The sequence below is a fragment of the Leptosomus discolor genome, chromosome 9, assembly GCF_034619465.1.
Source record: "Leptosomus discolor isolate bLepDis1 chromosome 9, bLepDis1.hap2, whole genome shotgun sequence".
Taxonomy (NCBI): Eukaryota; Metazoa; Chordata; class Aves; order Leptosomiformes; family Leptosomidae; genus Leptosomus; species Leptosomus discolor.
This window is the reverse complement of record NC_141399.1, coordinates 41,142,207-41,167,315: the sequence shown is the minus strand read 5'-3', so window position 1 is coordinate 41,167,315 and position 25,109 is coordinate 41,142,207. Positions and strand designations below refer to the sequence as shown.

General features: G+C 40.6%; 1 protein-coding gene across 1 annotated transcript in view; it reads left to right on the top strand.

The window, feature by feature from the left end:
• NRK (Nik related kinase) overlaps nt 1-24,508 on the top strand; it is a 103,276-nt gene extending 78,768 nt beyond the window's left edge. Inside the window, exons 21-31 of the mRNA XM_086470547.1 lie at nt 1,660-1,753; nt 4,225-4,398; nt 5,239-5,368; nt 5,762-5,920; nt 7,560-7,703; nt 8,958-9,092; nt 11,154-11,254; nt 11,779-11,928; nt 15,187-15,346; nt 23,434-23,573; nt 24,364-24,508. Of these exons, the coding sequence (XP_086326673.1) occupies nt 1,660-1,753; nt 4,225-4,398; nt 5,239-5,368; nt 5,762-5,920; nt 7,560-7,703; nt 8,958-9,092; nt 11,154-11,254; nt 11,779-11,928; nt 15,187-15,346; nt 23,434-23,573; nt 24,364-24,447 (1,471 nt within the window). The 3' untranslated portion in view covers nt 24,448-24,508. The remainder of the gene's footprint in view (nt 1-1,659; nt 1,754-4,224; nt 4,399-5,238; nt 5,369-5,761; nt 5,921-7,559; nt 7,704-8,957; nt 9,093-11,153; nt 11,255-11,778; nt 11,929-15,186; nt 15,347-23,433; nt 23,574-24,363) is intronic.
• Nucleotides 24,509-25,109: the final 601 nt, after the last annotated feature.

Sequence of the window (25,109 nt, the reverse complement as noted above, 5' to 3'; positions counted from 1 at the left end):
GCCAGAATTCTTCCTCCAGGTTTCTGTTTTAAGGAAAGGATGTCAGTGTATGGGATCCAGCATCCTACCTGCTTGCATAGCATATCTATTCCATTGAAGCTAATTTCTACTGCTCTATTGAGAGTGCTTCCTCTTCCAGTGCTTACAGCATTCACAATCCCCCTAAAACACAGAGTTTCCTGGGGCTCATTTTGTGTAGTTCAGTTTCCTCTCTCTGCTCTTTATTTGCTATTTCCTACTAAAATTTGAACAAGGTGGGTGCAGGGGTGTGCTTGGCTAGGAATTACTTTCTCCTCGTAATAAGTAGGAGGTTGACATCATTTAAGATCAGCTACTGCTTGCTTTCTTGATAAGAACAGGTCCTTGCACTCACAATTGGTCCTACTCCTTATCTTGCCATTCCTTCTAAGTTTAGTATGCAAATATTTACCCCTCCCACAGAAGGGCAGGAGGGAGCAAAACCAAAAAATAAACAAAAAAAGCCACAAAAATGTCTACTCCTTCACAACCATCTGAAGTTGGTAGCTCTCTCACCAAACCTTCTTTGTTATTGCATTATGCAACCTTAAAAAAAACAAACAAACAAACAAAAAAAAAAACACAAAAAAACAAGCCAAAAAAAAACCCCAACCCCTTACACTCTCCTACCAGTGGTGGCATAGCACTGTAGGGCCCTTCACCCCGGCATCCTGAGTCCAATCAGTTTTACAATTACTGGAAAGGAGGCAGGAATGTAATAGCCTTAAATGGATTGCAGTAATAAATGAACGAATATAAATAAATAAGTGGAATAAATAAAGTGGGGTGGAAATGCACAGAAATGGGGCCAGAGCCTCGCTGACACAAGTTTGAGGGGGTTCCATTGGGGTGAAAAAGTTTAAAACGCAAAGGTACCGCTGGTTGTGTAGGAAGCAATAGTGTGCTGGGGTATATCACAACAGATGCTTGCCTTGTTCTTGCTCTTTTTTTAAGTATCTGCTTTTGGTCACAGTTGAAGAGAGGATACTAGGCTAGGTGGGCTTTTGGCCTCAGCCAGTCCTGCAGCTGTTATTTCTTCTGTCTTTATGTGCACTGGGCAACTTTTTCTTAGTTTCTTAGTACATAAGGGGAGGATGTCCATGTTTCAGGTACTGATTCACAGTATGGAATTCCAGTATAGCCTGTTCCAGTAGGCACTGGCAGAGAGGACCCTGATACCAACATATAGCGGAGCAGTGGCTCTCCCCTTTGCAAGTGCAGCTGATGCTCTTTCTCTGGAGAGCCGGGTGGCTCATAATTGCACACCGCAGGGTAGTGTACAAGGGGAGACAGGAGAAGTTTTGAAGTAGGCACTTCTCAAATGACAGCCTGAGGGACCAGCTCTCGCTTGCCTGAGCTACACAGTGTCTGAAAAATGATGGGTGAAAAGCAGGGAGATGAAGGGATGCTCTCCGAGGTGGGGAGAGCTTCCTGCTGTGTGAGTGGTCCTCAGGCTCGAGTCCGTTCAGGCACGTCCACAGACTAATCAGCTTGCTTTTGTACGAGAACATTTAAGCGTAACTAGTGAATGTTAATTATGCTCACTTTTGAACACGTGTATGTGGGGTTTTGTACTTTTTGGGTTTTGGGCTCTTTTTTCCACTGAAGTAGTTCTGTTCATTAACTGGAGTTTGTTTCCAGGCAACTGCTAAGCAGCAGAGTGGCAGATTTCTCAAGGACGAGAGTACCAGATGGAATTGAACTGAAACCCCAAAGCACCATTGCAGAACAGAAGGTAATTTGGCCATTTGTAAGGGGGTGGGTATGGTGGGGGGGAGTCAGATCGTTAATGTGCATGATAAACGCTGTATCCATTTCGTCTCAGCAGCATTTTCACTCTGAAGTACTATTCTGTCATTGCAAATTATAGCTATAAGCCTTGAAAAAATGTGTAGTTTCAGGTTTTGTGCTTCCTATAAAAATGCTTACATTTAGGTACAAAATTGCACTTCTTTATTTGTCCTTGTTATTGACCTGGTAGTAGTTTCTGGTCTCGACGTGTTTCTTGAAGGCACTGGGCAGGCTGCAAAAAGCAATACTGTTGATTATTGTTGGTGTGCATTGTTGCTATTTCTAAAAATCTTGACCTTCTTTATTCCAATTTAAAGAGAACTACCTCTTACTACTTAAAATATTACCACAAGAGGGGAAAAGCACTTCATCTCTCCCTACTGGCTTCACAAATATACACATCTTCTCCTATGTCATGTTGTGGTTCCTTCCCAGCTGTAGTTTCTAGTAGACACTTCAAGTCATGTGGATTTTCCCCTCTGATAAATACTAGTGCAGAAAAGACGAGGACAGACAAAGCAGAACAACATTCTTTGTGGTCGAAAACAAACAAAAAAAAATTACAGTAACAAGACTTGCAGTCAGTGTCAGAGCACTTCTTACATCTTACTGAGCGTACTCGCGTTTCACAGATAGGGAAAATAATTGCTGTGAAACTGGTGTTTTCCCCAGAGCTGCTTGTGTGAGCTGGCACAGGGCTAGGAAGAAAAAGAAGTTTTCTTTACCTCTGGTGTGATTTCTGAACTTCAGACCAGAGTGGCATCCTTCCTGACTGGGGCCTTCCCACTTAATCCCACTTTGCCTTTGTCTCACCATCCTTGAGGAGAAAAGACCCTGCTTTGGAGAAGGAATTATAAACGGGGCAAAACTAGTATTTTTCTTGTGGCAAAACCATCCCAGTGCTTTCCCTTTCCCCTGATATCCAGACATTGGAAATAGGCTGCTTGAGGGAAAGGAGAAGAATGGGGTCTCTGAGGCCCAGACTGAGGATGAGGGAGGATGGAGAACAGTGGAGATCACATTTTCTGGTGGGTTTGGGGAGGACAAGGCAGGAGGGAAAACAAATAGATGACTGCCACCTCTCCTTACAAATCTCTTTGATGCCTTCCAGTCTTCTCCCTCCTTCTCAGGGAAACTCCTATCCATTACTTCCACCTCTGTTTCACCAACCACAGCCATCATGAGTCTCCATAACTTCTTCCAACATCCCTTTCCCTGGCCCGTCAGCATGAACTGGTTTGAAGTGGTTAGGGTGTACCAAACTGCCCAAATGATTCAGATGGGAGTTTGGTTCAGTTCAGCTGAATCTGACCCAAAACTGAACAAAAAAACCCCCGTACTGGATTGATTCCTTAATCTTAAATATTGACATGTATATTTTGGCTTGTTTTTTTAATATCTAAATTAAAATGTAAAATACTTAGAGCACCAATTTGATTTCTAGTTAATTGCTTGGCTTTTAAAAGACTAATTTATTTAGAATTACCTACTTTTTTAAATATATATTTTGGCCAGCATTCAAAAAAGCTGATCTGGTTTCAGTAGGTTGTTTATCGAAGTCAGTACAATGTACAGACTTGCCTTGAATACAACCAGCCAGTAGCTGCTCAAGTGTGGCAGTGCTTTTTGCTTTGACGTAGTTCAGGAGGAATTTTCTAGTGTAGCACTTGGCTCCTGTCACTCTTTAGGTTCCATCAGGTACCCTGACCCATCATGGCCAGGGGTAGATCCCTCTGCACTGCCCTCCCCAACTGGGACACAGCTTGCTTTACATGTCCCATCTTCCTCTCAAAGTTTCTAGCCATCTGTTCCCAGAAACCAATCTCCGTATTTTGTTCTGTTGCAGAGAGAGCTTGTGTGGTGCCTTGCATCTGACGTAGTTTACAAGTATTTCCTTGAAGCTGGTGTGCAGTACCAAACATCATTGTACTGGAATTCTGATACTGGATCCTACTGAATGTCATTGTTCTAGGATAAGGTTTCCTAATTCGGTAAACAGAAGGTAGCAATGACGTGAAAGGGGCATTGAACTAAATGCAGGTCCAGAACTGAGAAGTACCTGCTTCTCACTGTGGTAGGCAGAGGTTAGATCTGTAACACTAGAACAAGTCATTGTGCCTTAAGTGTCTCTGAGGATGATGTTGCTTCTTTACCTGTGGTTGAGGTAATGCAGACAAGGAACATTTGTGGAGGGCTTCAGGATTGGAAGCCAGTGTTGATGACTCAGGTGTTTGCCACACACCTTTGTATTTAATTTTTTATTTTAATCTTTCCATAGGGTTTGTCTTTACATGGTGCATCACGCAGAGCACCCCTCCCCATATGCTCATTATTTATTGACCTAATTAATGCGAGTTGCATAGTGCATTGGAAGTATGCTAAATGTGGGGGTTAACTGTGTATTCTCATGTGCAGGATCAGATTTTAGGGAAACAAATTTCTAGCATCCAAGAAGGCCTCTGGAATGTAAACAACCAGAACTATCTCCTGCCGGATCTCCTTCAGCAAAGCCAAATTTCAGACTCCTCTGTGAACCCACCAAAAGTGCCACTGACTAGCCAGGAGCCTCAGAACAAACTTCTGAATAAGGTAAGAGATAAATTACAGACTGAATGAATTTTACTATCATTTTCCTCCGACCCTTAGGAGCCTGAGAATGACAGTCTTCATCTATCCTGTCTCTCTTTATGATGAGCTTTTTCACCACGTCCCTTCGTTTCTTTAAAAGTTTTGTCTAACGGACAGATAAGAAATCTTGAGCTTCCTAACAGATTTTATTGTTCTGCTTGTTTGCCCCCCCACCCCGCTCCCTTTTCTTTCCTTCCTCTTTTTCTTCCCTTTTACACAAGCTAGAAGAGCTTGTACCCTCTGCTCCTTTACCTGTCATGTCAGCAACACAGCACTCTGCTCTGCCTCTGCTCGTTGTCCCTGGCTTTCTTCCATCCCAGTGTCAGGTGGGAGCACACAGGCTCCAGGGCAGCATGTCTCAGCAGCCCCAAAGAGACTTTAACAGGGCTGTGAGCACAGGGGTCTCTTGGGGAGAAGCGTGTCACTGGAGGCAGATATTGGCTCTGTCAGGGCTCACATCCTAAACTGCCTTACTTGAAGCAACAGCATCCTCCTTGCTGCAAAGAGATTTGAGCAACGCCTTGCTGCAGACGAGACAGCAGGGAGTGACCGACGTGCTCTTCTTCTGGGGACTGGTTATTTCAGTGAGTGCAGTGCCTGCCTAAGCAAGCCGACACGACTCCCTGCTCAGGCCTCCTCTTCTGTCACTGAATTTGTGCTATGTATCTACTGCTTTAGACTGTTCATCATGTCGAAGTATGCCACATGCCGTTTCTCCTGAACCTTAGAGGCACCACATTGCTGTGTGCTGTCTGCTCCTTGGCATCATCTTCCTGAAGCAGCTCTTGTTTTTCATTGTAGACCCCGTGCACTGAAAGCACACCTTCAAAGAGCAGTACATCATCTACAACATCGTTTACTTCATTCATAGATCCTAGACTTCTGCCAATCACCCCTCCCACCAGTCCAGTAGGACCTTCCTGCAGTTCTCGTAAGTGTGCTTTACCCTTCTCATAAAGTGTCAGTCCTGTTTTCTTTTTTTGGTGGTGGCGGGGGAGAGGGGAGGGTCTATTGCTTGGAAATGGAAACTGTCAGTAACATCTCCAGAAACTGAAACTCCACATCACTATGAATTTTCATTGTACTGCTTCTGCCCTTCTTCCAGATGTGGCTTGCTGTACTCTGCTGCTGTGTTGCCACAGTGCTTACTCAGGAATGCCTGAGGAATTTTCCAGATGTATGTTTTTTTTTCTCTGGTTGTGTAATGCTCCTGAGGTGTCTTCTCACCTCTCTGGGGTTTCTTTCATTCTGCCATAAACAGGTCAAATGTGAGATGTAGTCAAACGCTCGCATTTTTCATGATTGCATGTATATTTCATTCTAGCATCTAGTGCAAAACCTGAGCCTGTCAGGAGAGAAAATGCAAGGAAGGGCTCTGTTGTCAATGTCAACCCAACAAATATCCGCCCGCAGAGTGACAGTCCAGAAATTCGTAAATACAAGAAGAAATTCAACTCGGAGGTTCTTTGTGCTGCTTTGTGGGGTAAGCTTAGAAGTACTTGGGCATGTGTATGGAGGGAAGGCAGCAGCAGGAGACACTGGCAGCATATGCCAGGCAGATTTCACAGTTGTATTGCACCTTCCCTGTCAGAAATTCCTGGAGTGGATCACTGAGTAGATACCTGCTTCACTTGCATGACATTGCCTTCCTGGTAGACGATGGCAAACAGATGACTTACAGTTGCAAAGGATTTTGTGCATCAGAATGAGAAAATGTTTTGATCAGGCACCAAACTGAAACTGTGCTTGTTTAAAGAGCCAAAAGTTGCAGATGTTTTAGTAACTTAGGCGGCTCATGATACTTACTCTTGCCTTAGCTGCATACGAGTGTGGCTGATCACCCTAAGCCCTGACCCAGTGGAAATAATCCAAACCTGAAGCCTTTTGCTGTCGTGTGTTAGGTGTTCCATGAATCTGAAGCAGGTCAGGCATCAGTCTTTCCAAAAGCTTAAATTCCTTAGTTTCTGCTGTCAGTGCTTACTCAGAACCTTGCTGGATCACCCTTTTTACAGCTTCACATGGTATAAAACCAAGATGAATGTAGTCAGACCAGTTTTCAACAACTGTAGACCTTGTCCCAGTCTCACACTAGCTAAGCTCTTGAGTTGTTTTAACTGTCCTTCTACTTCAGAAGAACAGACATGTTCTATGGGACTCACCCAGCCTTTTACTCCTCCTCACTTTTTGAGTCTGGAATGGAAAATGAATGAAGTAGATGAAACATTATCCAAAGGAAATGTAGAGTTCCAGTTTACAGCTTCACAGATTTTGTGTAATGTATGTTTGTAGGAGTCCAAGATTTTAAATTAAGAACAGAACTGTGTGGCAAGGTCTGTAATTAAATGTGCATTGAGGCTGAAGAGCACCAGGTACTCATCAGAGCATTGCCAGTAGAGGAGGTTGCTTGTTACAGCAGGATACCTCATGTCATTTATTTAGAACCCTTTGATTAGGAAACATAGCTGTCATGCCAGCCGAGCACAATTTTTGACATCCTCTGATGTCAGCAAACCACTGGAGCCTTCGCTTCCTTGGGAGCAATTTGATTTCAGATGGATTCACTCCTTTAATTTGGCATTTGAAAGCATTCTTGCAACACACAGACTGTTTTCAGACAAACACTCCACTTCCTCCTAACAGCAGCCCTTCTTCCTACAAGTTTGGTCCTCCTGTGATTTGAGTGTTGTGTTTGGGGAAAGAGGGATCTTTATTTTTTTAATCGGTAGAGACCCTTAGATCACTTACTTGGGTCTCCTGTGTTGCCAGTGGAGTGGTGCCGGACTGGAACTTTTGTAGTGCTCACAGGCACTTTCCAAGGTCACCTGAGAAGTTCGAGTTCGCAAAGCATTTTCCTTTTTGTTTAAATGAGCATTGACTTCAGCGGAACTACTCATCCTTCAAGTTATGTGGGCATATAAATGTTCTGATGGGTCAAAACTGTAATGGTGAGATCCGTTTTTTTCCTATTCATTTTTCTGGGAGGTCATCCACAGAGCAACAGAGAAATTACCAAGTACCACTAAGTGAGAGTAACTAAGAACGAGTTCTCAAAACAATGAACGCTCGGTGGCCTCTGAGTCGTTAGGTGATTTATGCAGTATTTTTTTTCTATGTATCGACAGGAGTAAATTTACTGGTGGGAACAGAGAATGGATTGTGGCTGCTGGACAGAAGTGGGCAAGGAAGAGTTTATTCACTGATTACAAGGAGACGATTCCAGCAAATGGATGTTCTGGAAGGACTCAATGTGCTAATTACTATATCAGGTTAGTTCAATGTCTAAAAGTATCTGACCTGCACTGGGGTTGGAAGCAATTAAAAAGAAGAATTAGGTTATAAACTAGGTTGAGGAATTTCCTTTTACAGAAAATCACAGGGCAGTTATTCTTGTTAATAGGAAAACTCTCTTGAATTTTTAACATTTACATTCTCATTTTAGAGAGGCTTTGGGATATTTCATTACCTGGTTAATGTGTAAAATGGTTTGTGGGAAGTACAAAGTGTTTCATATCCTTAAAATTAACTGGTTCTCAGCAAGTTATAGTTTGTCAGTCTGCTTTTTTTCTGTGTTGGGTGAGCATCTAAGTGCAATTCTATTAAAATATCATTAAATAACCTCATTCTGTGTTCAACAAGATGTATGAGCAGTAACATGAGAGTGATCTATACTGTGAAAGCATCAGTAACATTAAAGGGAATAACGTCTTCAACCTCTGCTGACAAACAGCTTGGACCCTGCAAGGTATTGAGGCCCCTATTCCCTATTCCATTGAGGAGAGTGGCCTCAAAGGATGGTTAGTACATAACAAGGTCAGATATGTAGGTCCAGCAAGGAATGGCAGCTCCTTGTCTCCAGTCCAGACTCACCGTGGTAGGCAATGGTGAGAGCTGTTTGTTCCATCTTGCCAGGTCCAGCTGATTATGTGACACAGTCCTTCTCTTTAGACTGGCTTGTGATCCCAGACTGCTGTTGATGGTGTGTCCTTGCGAACTAAAGCAACAGAAAGACTGACTGAGATGAAAGATGACAAAGTAATTCTCACCTGGAAAGGCATCCCAAAGAAAATAGCTGCTTGTAATGAAGTTTGCCAGTTAATTAGAACTAAGTGAGTCACTTACTCAAAATGGCCATTGTAGGCCATACCTGTGTTCCTTCCTTCTCATCAAAGTGTAAATGCCAGATAATGTGATTATTTCTGATAATACATGTGTCTATAGAGACCTGTTCTTTGGCCTGAGGGAAGAATTTAGGTCAGGTGTGAAAATCTTGCATGAAGCTTGAGTTACGAGGTAAGTGCACGTATGCCAAATGCCATAGGATTGCTTGTGTTCCAGTTCCCTCCTGCGTGTCACCGTCACACAGGGCTTTTCTTTTGTGCTGCTGGACTCTTCTCTCGCCTCAAACAGGCACAAAAACCCGCTGTACTCAAGGTCGCAAAATTATTGCTTTTTCTAAGTGTGGAAAAGTTTGTACTTCAGTGAGTTAAAGCCTTATGTCTGCCTTTTCTTGCAAATCCTAGGGAAGAAGAATAAGTTGAGGGTATATTACTTATCATGGCTGAGAAATAAAATTTTGCGCAATGATCCAGAGGTGGAGAAGCGGCAAGGCTGGGTGTCTGTGGGTGACCTGGAAGGCTGTGTACACTACAAAGTCGGTGAGGACTTCTTGGTTTTTTTTTTTTTTCCTTGGAGAGCTGCTTAATCACCCTTTTGCATCTCGTGACACCAGCATTTTTCTTCAGCTCCGTTTCAGGATTATATTGGGCTGAGTATCTGAGTTAGTTCAAACCTCCTTGTTTCACATGGCAGATGCTTTGCTCCCTGTCATTCCAGGTAGTGTTTCTTCTTTCAGCAGTTGCCAGATGATGTTATGGGTATTCCCTGTGACAGCTGGAATAAGGGAGTGCCAGCCCTGGTCTGTTGCTCAGTCAGTGGTTTAGAAGTTCTGAACTTACTTAAGGTTTTAATTAGACTGATGATTTCCACCTTCATGCTATTCAGCTTCCCTCCTGGCCCTGAGTAACTGCTAAGGAACTGGACTAGTAAAGTGCTGGTAACTCATATTTGTAGGATGTCCATAGGTAGAGCAGATTGGATGTGCTACAGCTCATCCCTGTCTCTAGATCATAAAAGACCTAAGTGTATCTCTGTTTAAACTTACACATTGGAAATGGTACTGTAGCTATTGAAAAAACATCTTGCTTTTATTTGGCTTTCTGGCAGTTCATTCTTGAAGATGAACATCAGTATCATGATAGTTCTGTCATTTAACTGTGTGAGGCAGTGTGATATATAGTGCAAGTTTTGCTTTGGTGAAAGATGGTGTATGAAAGTGGCATTTTTTTCAAAGTCAAATAGAGAAATGATACAGAGGCGTGCAGGAGACAGTAAGGTGGCTGGCTCTCATAAATACCTCGCTTGAAATTTTTTTTCATGGCTTCAAGTGTGGCAAGGGTTAAATCCAGGAATGTGGAACAGATGTGCGTTGTTACTTTCTTTTGTGATTGTGGCTAAACACCCACATATTCCACTTCAGTTGCTCATCTTTGGTTTGGTGTGGGTTTGTTGGGTTTTTGGTTTTGTTTTTGTTTTTTAAATAGTTATCCTAAAATTAGGCAAACATTTGGTAGGAGCTTCTGTGTTTATATATGACGAGCCGCTCTTACTTCTTTGACAAAACAGCTGCTGTTGTTTATCTCTTGGTGAACCTTCTTGTATCCTGACCTTTGGTTTTACAGCCATTTGTCCAGGTAGAAGAGGAAAAGGATGTGCTGTTCTGCATTTTGGTGGTGTTTGGGTTTTTTTTCTTTCTCTGCCTATGTGAGATTTTTCCTGACCAGCGTCCATCCTTATCCACCCTTCATGCCTCTATATATTTGGCCAGTGTGAACTGCTCCTTTTGTAAGCAGCAAGGGCTGATCCAGCCCTCCTCCCACAGAAAACAAACCTCACTTCAGTAGTGTAACACCTGCATCTTTTAAAAATCCCTGCCAAGCAGACACTGAATATAAAATGAAGGGTGAATGCATTGGGATGCGATACCCTAGTGTTCTGTTTCCAAAGCAAATGCTTGTCTCTGGCGGAGTGAAAATACAATGTACAAAGATGCCTTAATTTTCAGTGCATGATTCTTCATTTATTCTCAATGGGCCCGACATGAGCTAATCAACATGGAGAAATTCCTCATCTCTTAAACGCTTACTCATCTCAGAAACATGGGAGTCCTTCGCCCACACTGGCACATGGGGATTTAACCCCACACGTGAACAGTGAAATGAAATTTCGTCCTGCAGAGTGTAACAGAATTGTTCAGCCGACCACCACCATTTCTCCAAAAGTAGCTTATTCACAACCAGCAATGTCAGTGTGTGTTCACACTTAAAAAATAAAGTAGGTTGGCTTTAGCTTGCAGGGTCAAGACCTTTTTTCTGACTAGTAAGATATATATGTTAAATTTTTTTCACAGAAATATGAAAAGCAATATATAAATGTTGTTAACAGTCATCTGGCTTTACTGAGAATAAATGAACTATAGGTTTTCAGTCAAGGTATTGTCACTGGTGATATTAAATATTGATGTCCAGAATCCATTAGTCTCCCATGCTAGATAATGTCTACCTCTACAAGTAGTCCATGGAAATTATTTCATGTGATTAGATGGTCTTTGATTTAAGCGTCTGTCTGGTACCTAAGGAATCGTTCTTCTTGTGTTACAGTAAAATATGAGAGAATCAAATTCCTTGTAATTGCTCTGAAAAACTCAGTGGAGGTTTATGCTTGGGCTCCAAAGCCTTATCACAAATTCATGGCTTTTAAGGTAAGTGAAACTTCACTTTAGTTCAGATGTATCACTGTCTGTCATATACTCTTTGCTTTTGCTTTTTGTTGCTTTGTATAACATTTATTTCTAGTTAAAATGAGTATTCGTTTAAGGAAAATGTAGCTCATTTGACATACATTGGAGATGGCAGGCATAAAACTGTCACAGTCGTGATTCTGTTAGATGTGAATAACTTGTTTCAGTGCTGTGCCAAAATGTGCATTTGAGTTCCCAAACTTGATGCTGATTTCCCTCAAAAAAGGAGGAAATTGAACATGAATGGTACTCAGCATAATTTTTGCCTAGTCTGTTTCTAGAATCTGGATTTTTTTTCAAAACACAAGTGAATTATTGAGCTCTCCTTGCAACTCAGTGGATGATGGAAACTTCGCTTCTTAAATGTAACATGCTGTTTAACAAAGATATCTAACTTTTGAGTTTTGAAAATTCTGAGGATCATATATGTAGATCTGTAAACCAGCCCCTTTACTGTGTTATATAGTGTATCTTTCTTTTTCCAGTCCTTTACCTCACTTCATCACAAACCACTGTCAGTTGACCTGACTGTTGAAAATGGACAAAGATTAAAAGTCATATATGGCTCACTAGTAGGCTTTCACGCTATTGATGTGGACTCTGGATCTGTGTATGACCTGTACCTTCCAACACACGTAAGATACGCCAAAAAATTATGTAAATGCCTCTGTTCTTTGGGCTGTATATTGATGACGATCAGGTTGAGAGTTGTGCTGTATTTCAAAAGGGAATAATTATTGTATGCCAGCTAATAGAAAACCACTTTTCACATACTTGTATAACACTGAAGTTCTGTTAAAAGGCTTTTAGCACATTTAGAATATCAGTTTTAATGGTTTAATGTCAGAAAGCCTGTTGTATGGACAGTACTATTTTTAATTGATTTACCTGGAAATTTAGGACGACTTAAGCAATCAAAGACACAATAATATCTACATGAATTTAGGTGACTTTTACAATCTGCCACTGTGCTTTTCAGTCTTGCTAACAAGCTGATTAAATTATCACTGAATTGAGCCGAAATTTGGCCTGGATTACTAAAACTGTTGCAACATATTTTAATCTTGATTCACTGTGAGCATGTTACCCTTGCACCGATGAGTACTTGTAGCTAGAGAAGCGAGGTATACATGCACACCTGTAAATTATCCCCATTTCTTCACCATGGAGCAAGGTTGCAGATCCAGGCTCTGTGTGCAAAATGTCGTTTGCCTTTCAGTTGTGCCTTTGCAGAAACCCAACTTCCAGACTAAATAAATTTCCTAATCTTCTTACTGTTCAGTTGCCCATGAAATCAGTCCTTAAATTCAGAAGAATTTTTACATTTTCCTCAGGATTTTCTCATTAGATTGCCAAGAAGTTGGCATGAAGATGTTGATTTCAGGTCGATGTGTACATACTGTGTTGTGCATCTGTTTATTGAGGTGATAGTGATCACTAAATTCCTGCTTCAACACAGATAGTAAACAGCAAAGTAATTCCCCTGCAGAAGTGAATGATTGGCATGGGGCTGTCCAATATGAAGTCTGTGCTATGATTTTAATCGTTTTTTGTTTGTTTGCTTATTTTTTAGCTGTTCTAGGCAGTTCTTTTCAAAGTTGTGAGTCCCAAAGCCAGACAAACATGGGGGCTTAGGTCCAGAAAACTAGCAGGCTCCCATGGCTCCGGTCTGATGGGAGGCTCCTGGCAAGGAAACTTCTGTGCACACTTGAAAACCTCCCTGAAGTCAACAGGGCTCCATAGGGGCAGAGGGTTAGCTCATCCGGGTGCCACAGCCTCCTTGCATCCCAAGGCAATGTGTCCCAAAGTTACGCTGGGGAGATCTGAGAAATCTCATCCCAGACCTGCATATTGCAGCCTGGGCCTTGAACCCTTTTGGGTTTTTAACTGCTTTTTCTCCATCTCAGCCCCACATTTTCAAAGCAAATGAAAACCCACATCTCCCGTGCAAGCCACTTGATCACTTGGCTGCCCTGACAAGTGACAGCCTTCGCATTGTCAGACCTGTGTTTCTGATGGACACAATGTTTGAGGATGGCTGTTAAGTTCATAAACTGCTCTTAATTAAAAAGTAACTTTTTCTAGCTGTTCAGAACAAACTGTTGAATCACCTGCTAATAGCTTGTACTGTTTATTTCTGTGTTGGGTTTTCTTAAGGGACTTAATACTTGTTTTGTTAGAGGGTTTACTTAATCTGACAATTAGTAGCTTTGTTAACTATGCAACCATAGAAAGTTCACATCAATTTATAAATCTGAGCGTGGTGACTGCATGCCATCCTTGGAAGCTGGTTGCTAAGCAAGGTGAATAATGACGTGTCAAAAAGATCATTAGCATAATTGCCCAGGATAAAAAAGGCAAAGAATAGAGGCTTTAGTTTTTCAACAGGCTGCAAATATAATTATGTACCTGATGAGAGAGATTTCCCAGGTGACTGTCCTGAATATGTGGGGCACCTTTAAGACTGACTCTATTTGTGTGTGCTCTTCAACCAAAAGTTAGCATGTACTAAAAATATATTTTCCCTTTAGAGTTTTAGACCTGAAATAAATCTGCTGCTACAGTGGCTCTATCCTTTTAATTATTTTATTATTTTAAAGAGCATCTGCTAGAATTGGGTAATTCTCTCAAGGAGCTTTGTGGTGGCAACAGACCAGACTTTAACAGGCTGACTTTAGATACTTTGCTTTCTGGTAGCCTCTTTTCCTGGTTCCCCACCTCTTTCTTCATCTCTTACCTGCTTCGATCGCTCATGCGAGTACCAAGGCAACGCATTAAAATTGCTCTGCGACTCTGGATACCTGTTCTAGTGTTACGGATAGTTGTTGCGGAGGCACGGAGTCAAGTGGTTGGCCTGAGTGTATTCGGTTTGGCAAGTACAGCTTCAGTGCTTCTTTTACTGTTCATTGTGCCCTTATGGTGTGCATAAATGTATGTGCTTGAAGAAAAAAAGATCTGTGTGTTGCTGGCTTGTGAAATGTGGATGTAGAAACTCCAGTCATATGCTTCCTATAAAAATATTAATTGTAGTGGTTTAATTTACTATTTAACATCCTGTTTTGAGTAGTGCTTTAAACAAGGAAATGCTTTGTTATTGTTTTTTAAGGCTGTCCTCTTTTTCTTTCAAAAACAGTTTCATAAAACCCCCACCTTCATGGTTGTATACTTGGACTTTTTTTTTCACTTGGGACATGTTGGCTTCTGGGAGAGGTTCTAGTGCATTGAACAGCTGTTAAAATAATTTGTGTGAGTGAAATGCACTGTTCCTGTGGCATGCAGAAAATGTATGCTGAGCACCATTTAAATGGGGAACTATTTTTAGTGAAGGATGTGGGAAGGGAAGGACAGAGTGTAGCTTGTGTTTGAAAGGTCCAGGTAACTTTCCTACCTGCTGTAAATATTGTTAAATTTACAGATTTTAGCTTCTGAGTGGGGATAGGGCAGTATCATGGAAAGTGAAAGCACTGATTTCCTGGAATGTGGAAGCTTTTGTCCTTCCTCCATCTTCTGAAATAATTGTGAATTCAAATTTATTTCACCTTTCTTCTATTTATATAATGCAAGTGTTTTGTGAGTGAGTAAGTAAATATTATTGTGTCTCAGTGGCTTCATGGCTTCTTGAAACTAATTAATACTGGTAAATATAAAGTGAAATAGTGAATGTTGATTTGTTTGCAAACCTGCTGTCATATTCAAAGGGGGAGGAGGGGAGAAAGCCTGTTTCAGAGGCTCGCTAGCGAACTATACAGCCTTTCTGCAAACAGGCATTTCTTTCACTTTCCATGAGCCATGAGCTAGTTCTTTTTATTGCTCTGCCAAGCTAGTTAGATTGATGTAGTCACTAAAATCACAGTCCATTTTCTGATATAAATCTTAGTAAAATATTATTCTAGATCCAGGGGACTATTCGCCCACATGCCATTATCATCCTCCCAAATACCAGCGGAATGGAGCTTTTACTCACCTATGAAGATGAAGGCATCTACATTGATATATATGGGCATTTCACAAAGGAGACTGTTTTACAGTGGGGAGAAATGCCAGCATCTGTAGGTATGTATGAAAAATAGCACTTTATTAAATATAGGATTCTGCTGCATGAAGCATGACGACTTTATAAGGTTTGTATCCATATGAAAGTGGTTGTATGGCACATAAAGCAACTTCTGAGCAACCCAGATGTATAAAGTGTAAACAGATTTATGTAGGTTTGAATTAAGACAGCCAGTGATTGCAGTAGGGTCTTCACATCTGGATGATAGTTTGTACTCGTCACTGTTTATTGCATCCTACCACCAAACTTCACCGAGGATGCAGCTCACCACTGGTTTTCACAGGGAGGATTACAAGAATTACAGAGGGGAAAAAAGGTGCTCGTTTCCTACTTTGACTGTTCATGGCCCATAGCGTTTTATGTAAAAATCCACAACTATAAAGAGGTCAGTTACTGAAGTCTGTAACTGCTGTCAAACAGCCTCTTAATTTTATCACTTTAAATTCAGTGGTGCCAGCCCAGGGTATTCCTAATAGACTCTCAGTCTCTCCATGCTTCTAGTTGGCTTTGCAGGAGGAGATTCTGATTGTCCTGTAGCCAGGATGGCTGTTTTGTTTCACCTTCCCCAGAGGGCTTCAAGTTAACAGTGTGGGAAAAAACAAGAACAACACAGGCACATTTTTGGTTTTATTATTTGTTGCTTTTAATTTATTTTCTGGCTCACTCCTGTTCTTCTGCATCTTAAAACAAACATACCACAAACAAAAAAAACCTCAAGACACTTAGATTGTACACGAGCATATTATTAGCTTGGCAGAAACTGGATGCCACAGTGAAAAACTGAGGATGTTCACCTTTCTCCCTTCACTTCTAGCTGGGACATTTCAGGAAAAGTCCATTAAAATCAGTGGAATAACACTCAAGCAAATGCCAAGTTTGACATTTGTTAAAAGGTTTTCAACAGTACTGAGGGTAAGAAGCCCACCTCTGGAACACAGATCGCTGCAAGACAACTCATATTTTGCACCATTTCAATAAAATTCAGCAACAAAAGTGCTTCAGTTTCTAAAACCAGGTATAAGGTTATAAGCTAACTACAGAGTGTTTCCTTCCCTTCACTGAATAGCCCTGTCTCCGGTTTTCAGCCCGGATTCAGAGCTACAGTGCATAATTAAAACGTATCAAGTCAACTCTCCATTTTCCATAGGAATATCCAATGGTCTTCGATATGCTGAAATTTTACATCCCCTCTGAATTAATGTTAGAAACACCATAAGAAACAATCAATAATCAAAAAGCAATTACTCAGCTAGGGTAAAGAGAGTTCTAATGAGAAATATTGAACGTAACTGGAAGCTGCACTGACAAATGCTACCTGAAGAGAGAGAAGTTTTCAAGAAGCATGTTGTTATAGGACACGCTTCCTTAGGCCTTACTAAAAGTAGCAAGCTTACTTACCATAACATTTTCTTCAAACTGTAATGTCTTATCCACCTTATGGTATGCACATATGATACAGGATTTTCATAAATTTTTAAACTCTCCTTTGTTTTCCCACATGTACTTCTTCGGTCAGAACTCCTTTTTCCTGCCTTGGGAGGGAACAATTTTAAAGTCAGCTGCATTTATATAAGTGTCCTGCAGAGATTAAACCTGATCTCATGTTTAATACTTTCTAAACCATGGATGTTATTTGCAACAATTACAGGCTTTTCCAGTTGTATTATTCTTACTATATGTGATGTCCTAAAGAGTCACTATTACTAGATAGTGTGTTTCAAAGACAGATGATAGACATATAAGGAACAAAGGGCTTTCTTACATCCTGCTTTAGAAAGAGGGATATTGCAAGAAGGGTCACATAGATCTATGACTCCTACTTGGAAATTTGCTGTTTGTGTCACTGGGCACTGATTGCTCTCAAAGCTTTTTCACTTAATCCAGAGTTTGCAGGAATGCCTCAGAAGTGGACCAGACAGATCTTAAGTCCTTCCTAATGTTGCTGAAAGTACTGAATCATCAAACCCACAGCTATGAGGAATAGGTTTGTAAAGCATTCTTGTAGCCTGGAAATCACACTGCCTTAACTTCAGTAAAAATTTCCTTGCATGTACCCAGCTGGCATTGAAGTGAATAACGCCTCACCACTTTGGACCAGCTGAATATGTGATCTTTTGTGCCAGTTAATTGCTCTAATTTAAAACATCCTTTGGTATACATCTGGCTAGGCATGATATTCTCAGTTTCTCAAGATTGATTACACCTTAATAGAAAGAATGCCATTTGGACATTTGCCTTTCCAGATGCTCATGCAGCTATTTCTCCTGTTCTTCAGCACACCACTACGATAATCATTTGCATGGAAAGCTATCGGTACAAAATTGCCTAAGCATTGTTGTTACAGTATTTTAGGGCAGTTAAATAGGAAGAGGATGGAGAAGATGCCTCTGAGGGTGGCATCCTGCCTGTTGAGTTTAACTATATAGAAGTTAGGTGTCTTGTGTATGTGAATAGTTTGGATTTTTCTCCGTAGTCAGTCCAGAGAAATGGGCACCACGAGATGGGAAGGCGGTGCCCATCCAGGGACAGGTAGCTAGGACAGGTATGATGAAACATCCTGCTGAGGACGCAGAGGGCGAGTTAGATGAATTGTTTTGGGTGGTAAGGTAGGAGAGCTCAGTAAACAGCTAGCTCCTTGTAGAACTTCTCCCAGTGCTCAGAAGGCAAGACTGTAGGTTTTCTCTGGAAGGAAAGGTGTCTGTCTCCATCCATCTGTCTCTCTTCGTGGTTTACACTTCCGCGGATTCCACAGCTGAAGGGAGGCAGTCTCCAAACAGCCCCTCTGAGTTGTCATTTGGAAATTTTCCAACATGGTAGCTTGAGAACCCTTGTGTTGCTGCTGCTGCTGCAGCACTTCTAGTATCTCAGAAATGGATTTCTTTGGAACAGAAATTGTCGGTCTTTGTGATGTGGCACAAAATTAATTTGACTTCTGATTGAAATCACCTTTCCACTAAAAACAAATTAACCCAACCTACAACTCAACACACAACTCAAACTTTGAACAAAGAGCTCTGTTAACTATTATTTTAATAATTGTTTCCCACAATTAATTCCTATTAATTTTCTTGATCTTTTGAAATTCTTAGCTCCAGACAAAAACATTAACTATTACAAGAGAAATGTGTTATTTGCATGGGCAAACTTAGGGGGAACTTTTAAAGTTTCATTAAAAAATGCTGTTTTCCTGGAATTTCCAGAGCCATTTCAGACCTCCTAAAGTCTGTATGAGCTTATCTCAAAATTTTCACTCTGTGTTTCAGAGATAGAAGGGTCTTGGGTTAACCTCAGGGTGCTCTCTAGTCATCCTTTGCTCGTTTCTTGATTTCTTTAAACAATTATTTTGAAAGGAAACTTTTGTAATTGGTAAGAATATCTTGACTACAAAAAGTAAAGAATAGCTTGTATTATAATTGATGGATTTAGGGCAGGGAATCTAAATATAGCTTATTCTCACAGTCCTTAAGTTAGGACCTCTGTGACCAATCTGTCAATAAGAAATTGGAGAGAAGAAACTCAAATCCTGTGGGAAATTAAAATTGTAGAAGTACTCTATCTATGTTTAATCTGAAAGATATTTCATATATGTGGGGCCAATTACAAATATAGCTGTAATATTTTCTTTCTATAAAATGGGATTTAAAAAGGCTTTAAGAAACATCAAGTTAATAAGATTTGGGAGCACTTTTGCCATTTTGTGTGATTAATGAATTATTTACAGTTTGTAGTCTTGGTGGGTTGGCACAAAACTGGATATTCCCAGAGAAGGGAACCAATAAAAGTCCTTATTTCCTTTGCCATGTACAAATTAGAAGGAAAAAAAGATGTTATGTAGAGGAACAAACAGCATTACCAAAAGATGGTTGAATTTAGTGCCTCAGTGCTCTATCAAAATACTCACCAGTTCTTGAAACAGTTGCTGTCCAGCTCATGCACAGAGAACGCCTGCTCATATCGGAATGATTCTTGTTGGTCAGATCTCCCGTGCACTTTTTCCCCAGGAAACAGCAAAAAGCACTCAAACAAGCAAACTGTCACCCCAGATACATTTCTGGGTTGGGTTATCAGTTCTATGGGAGTAACTACAAAGGAGTGAGCAACAACGGGGAGCAGAGAAGCTTTGGAACAGACATGCATAGAAACAGAGGTGTTTAAAAAAAAAAAAAAAGATTTAGTCATAAATTTATTCCTAGCTTGCTTGGGGTTGTTAGGGAACTGTATGTGTTAGCCCTTCATCCAGTGCAATCTAACCAAAGCATACAGCAGAAAAACACCTGCCTTCCATAGCCAATTTCATAATTTGTCCATTTGTGACTTTATTCAGCCTTAGCTGTTTTTTCTGCTTGATTTTCACTCTCTAGCCTCTCTCATTTAGTAAAAGTTCTCCAGAGCTGTGATTGGAGGAAGAAAAATATCCACTTCTATCCAGGTAACATAAATAATAGCAGTAAAACTGTTCAACAGAATTGCATAAGAGATGTTACTGACCGCTTCCTCAGTTTTCCTACCCAAAATTCCCTAATTTGGGGGCAGTAAGTTTTAAAGCAAGGCAACAGATAGAAATACATGCAAGTAGCTAATCAGTCCCTCTCGGTGATCAGCAGCATCACTGGAGAGGGTTTCAGTGGGAACAAGCTTTGCTACATCACAGGACACTGTTGGTATCTCTGCGGGTTATTTCCATTCCCAATCCTCAACATGTATGTCTCCATTCCATTTGTCTAAAAATAAATAGATAAACATGCTTTCCCCCAAAAGTGGGGAACCAATAAAAGTGGCAATTTCATAGAGTATACTGGGTTTGACTGTAAGGCCAAAGAAGGGTTCTGTAGAAGTGTACTCCATTTTAACGTCTGTATAGTCTCTAATAGCTGGTATATTTTACTGTCAGCAAAGTTATCACTGGATATTCTCCTTTTAGTGTTCATGCCTAGCTGCACACTTGCCTGAAGCAGTTTGCTCAGACATGTATACAAAAGCAAAATTCAGTAGCTTTTTTGCATTGAATTTCACCTATGCACATACTGACTGTCTCCAAAAAGGAATTCAGTAAAGCAGTGTACACTCTCTTTTACCGTGAAATGGAGTTTGATAGCATGACTCAGGCATGCAAAAGTGGGTCAGGCTCTTTTAATTCATGTTCAGTTTCTTCATTTCAAACTTCTTGGTTTATCTGCAATCAGTTGCCTGGGGAATTTTGAGAGTCTCCATCACAAGGGGTCTTTAAGGTCAGGTTAGACAAACAACTGTAATACTGATGTGGCACAGAGCTACGGATGGAAGAGCAGATGCATTAAGGTCCTTTCCTGCCCTATTTCTGTAACACTGATCAGAAAAGCCCAATTTGACGATGTTTTGCTAAAAGCTGGCCTGATCCTGCTCTCATGCAGAGGTCAATTAGGACTAACTGCTTAGGCCAGTGAGCCAAATTCAGTACATGAGATCAGAAAAGGGATTTTTGAAGGGAAAAAGTTTTTTGTGGGGTGGTTTTTTTTTTTGGAAAAAGTTATTTGAAGGGAAGTGAGATTGTAGTAGTACCTGGGTTCTATGGTACCAAGTGCACTTGTCTGACTCAGGCTGTGAGTGTGCTACTGGTGTGCAACTGAGATCATTAGTTCACGTCAGTGACACTTTGTAAGAAGTTAATGGATCCAATACGGCTCAGTAATTCCTTTCACCTTTCTATCTCAACCATGTCCCCTTGAAGCAGTCACTTCTCTGAATGGGGGCTCTGCTCAACTTAATGTCAACACACGGTGTAAACAGGAAATACCGTCTTGCCCCAAGTTTAGAGCGTTGCTAATGCTTTCATGATGTTAAGAAACTGATTTTGAGCTCACTTTGCTATACTAACCTCATGGTATATATTCTTTGGTGTCCAGGGAGTAACGCTGGTGTAAACGGTGTAACAAGAACCACAGCCCGTGAACAACTGTAGGTCTTTTAAGATATGTGGTAATGTGGGTGAAGCAGGGGAGCTTCAGGTAACTCTGAATAACTTTGTTCCAGTACGTTAAGCAGTATTGGCACATCAGTCTGAGCCAGTATATGCCTTTTCTGCTGAGCTACTGTCCAAAGCACCAGAGTGCCTGTCTCAGTCTAGAGTTGCTGGAAACCAGTACAATCTTGCATTATGCCTAATAAAAACGCCCTTGTGTGTTGCCAGCTGAGAGCATAGGATATTATTATCTAAAGCTTGCTGAGGTGGAAAGTGGACTCAAAAGAACAACTCCTAAGTTGCTCATGGTATAGGAGCTTTTGTTCCAGAATAAGACAACAACTTGGATTCTGAGTATCTAATCTGCTCTCATTTCACGTCACCTGAAACACTTGTAAGTGCTCCCACGTGGGAAGATTATCAAGGCTCAGTACTGACCTTTGAATTCACTGCATGTTGCATGGGTGCTGCTCTGGTGCTCATCATGCTGCTGCTGCAGTGATTCAGAAATGTTAATAACAGTCTTCCTTGCAGCCTATAGCAGCAGTGCCCAGTCATACAGCCTAGGAACTGAAGGATAAAGAAAACATTTAAAAGCTTATTGATTTCAGGTCTTTGATTTTTAGAAAATAACCCTCTCTTCTCCCACTTATCCTCAGTTGCTGTTTTGCTTTTCAAACACAATGGTTTCTTCCTCTTTCGACGCGGCTGAGATACTGGGAAAGACTTTTGCTCTCAGCTCTAGTGACAGGGAAGCCTTCAGTGTGCACAAAGAATAACTGAAAGAAAAGTATACTAACAGATTATGGGGAAATTCATAGACTTCGAGGGAACTAAAATCACAACATTGTAGCCAAACCACACATGTTTCCAAGGAGGTACCATTTTCATACGCTTATTCTGACAATTATAAAGCGAGGATTCCACGTTAATATTAAATCAACAACTGCTGGAAGAAGGATATACAGTCGCTCAGGCATATTGCCTTTATTTTCTGCTGTTCTTCTGAAGTGAGAACATAGGCTGTTGCTTCCTGTATCAATGTGTACTAAAAGTTTAATTTTTAGACAAAAACTTAAGTCAACATAGAAGGTTTTAAGGAACAGACATTGCTCGCACTAATAATACAGGGCAGGCAAGCACTGTCCACTGAAGCTAAAAACCAGTCAGATGCACACATTCCCTCTACATCATTTCAGAGCACCAGAATTCTCAGACTAATGAAAAAACAGTTCATAGTTGAGCAAGAACAACAATTCCTGAGCATTGACTATCAATAGAGCATTACTAATGTGGTTTTACCTTGGAAGCCCATACACACAGTAATTGGAGGGCTTTCATTGAAACTGTGCCTAATTTGAAATCGGTGGTTAACTCCTTCATCATATTCCAATTTCTCATCTAATTGCCAGATTTAAAGGGAGTAACATAGTCAGCTTCCACAGTGCTGGAGTATCTTCTTTTGGTTTTGGAGATATTGCATGTAACCAGTAATAAGAAGACAAGAGCTAATGACATCAAATTAATCATGCTATAGTCTCAGATTCAAAAATATTTAGGTTTCAGACTAAGCTGAACTCCATAGTAACTACAAACTCAACTTCTTAAGGGGAGAGTATAAAGAAGACAGAGTCAAGACTTTAATTGGACATGTACAGTGAAAGGATGAGAGGCAAAATGGGCACAAGTTGCACCAAGAAAAATTCCAATTAGGTGTTAGGAAGAAATTTTTAACCTTGAAAGTAGTGATGCATTGCAGCAGGGATTCAGAGACGTTGTGAAATAGCCATAAAAACATGTCTGGACAAGGTCCCAAGTAACCTTGTCTAATTTGGCCCTGCTTTGGGGGCCGGGGTTAAACAAGATGCTCTTCAGAAGTTTCCTCCAACCTTTTGTGATTCTAAAATATACAATAGTAGCATACTTAAGATTTATGTCTAGAGTCTAAAATAAGTCTGAGAGGAGTAACTGAAATTTAGTTACTGTTCCCAAGGCTTTTTGTGTAAACTTAAAATACAAATAATTCAGAATATATTATCAAAGAGAAATGCTTCAGATTCATATTGACATAAATGAGGCAAGAATCAGTCTTTCAGCTGTTAAAGAGTATCAAATTTTTTTATTATTTTTTCTTTTCTTTTCTTTTAGCTTACCTTCAATCTAATCAGGTCATGGGCTGGGGAGAGAAGGCGATTGAACTACGCTCTGTGGAAACAGGAAATCTCGAAGGAGTATTTATGCACAAGAAAGCGCAGAAGCTAAAATTTCTATGTGAAAGAAATGACAAGGTACATAGATGACTACAGTATGGTGATTTAGCAAAAATGAGTAATAGATGACTATGACTCTAAGATCACTTAATTTTTGTGGCTTGTTTTTACACTGGTCATTTCTTACCTTAGTATAACTTCCCCATTCAAAGCAAATGAGTCACTGACCCCACAAAGCACTGACTAAGGATATTTGGCACTTTCATACCACCCTGCGTTAGCCAGCTCTGTTATAACTCTTGTATCAGAGGTGATAACAAATACAGACATGGCAAACTGGCCAGACTGCAGCACAACAGGTGCAGCAGGGATGGCTAGTGAGCCAGCCCTGATAATGCCCAACTGCAGGACTGCCTCTCCTGGGCTACTGAAATTACAGGCAATTCAGAGAGCCATCGTGGAAAAATCCCCAGTGCTCTAATCTTTGAGGTATTGCAGGCACTAGAGTATGGATAATCAAGTATGATTTCTTGCATATAGCAGTTCTTGATAAATGTTCTGTGAAACCTGCTTCATCCCATTGACATATTTAAAAAACTAGGATCCCAACACTGTTTAGATTAATTATTTCTACATGTTCTTTTGTGTCTTTCCAAATAGGAGAAGAAATATACCAAAAAATAGATCCCAGTTGTACCACAAGCACAGTTTCACTTTAAAAAGTTTCTCATAGGATTAAAATTGAACTGTGATATATACATATCCTTGTATTGGGACTGTGGCATTCTCTCAGATTTCCTGTATGGGTAAAAACATTCTCATAAATGTAAACTGACAGCAGTTTGTTTTTTTTCTTTCCCCTTTCAAGGTGTTCTTTGCATCTGTACAGTCAGGAGGCAGCAGTCAAATATACTTTATGACTCTTGGTCAAAATGTACTATTCAACTGGTAAATCACATCAAAATGAAGGATGCTTGGAAATTCACTGTAGGTAGCAGTGTGAAATGCTTGGAGGTAATATACACAAACTTGCACTTTTTACCTACAAAAATTTTGTCATTATTAACTTGTCAAAATTCATATTCTTTCAGTTTGGAAAGAATTCCATCTTCCTGTCAAAGTACTGCAAACATGTTTAGTTTGTTTTCTAAAATATGTTGCAAACCAAGGTTGTATTCAGTGTTAGGAGAGAACAACTTTAAGGAAGAATGTTGCCAATATAAGAAGCTCTTGTACTCTCAAGTGTACAGTTTCATTTTCACAGATGATATAATGTTATTACCTTGAACTGAAGTTTCTTTCTTTTTTGGACAGCAACATCTGTAGGTAGATATAAAAACACAAACAAGTTGGGTGACAAATTGGAATCTACTTTATTTTTGAACTGGGTTTTGGCTTGTTTTGCGTGTTAAGCAAGCCGTTACACCAAGTCTCGTCAAAGTCTTATAATCAGTGAAAGAGCCACTGTTCATGATGGGGCCTAATGCACACTGGGACGCTTGAGGGATGGTATCCTGTGCTAGGCAGGCAGGTGCATTTCACTGCGGAGTTGTAAAAGCAGCTACTTCTAGACACGTGTCCCATCTGGTAGATTTTACAAATGCAGGGGACAGA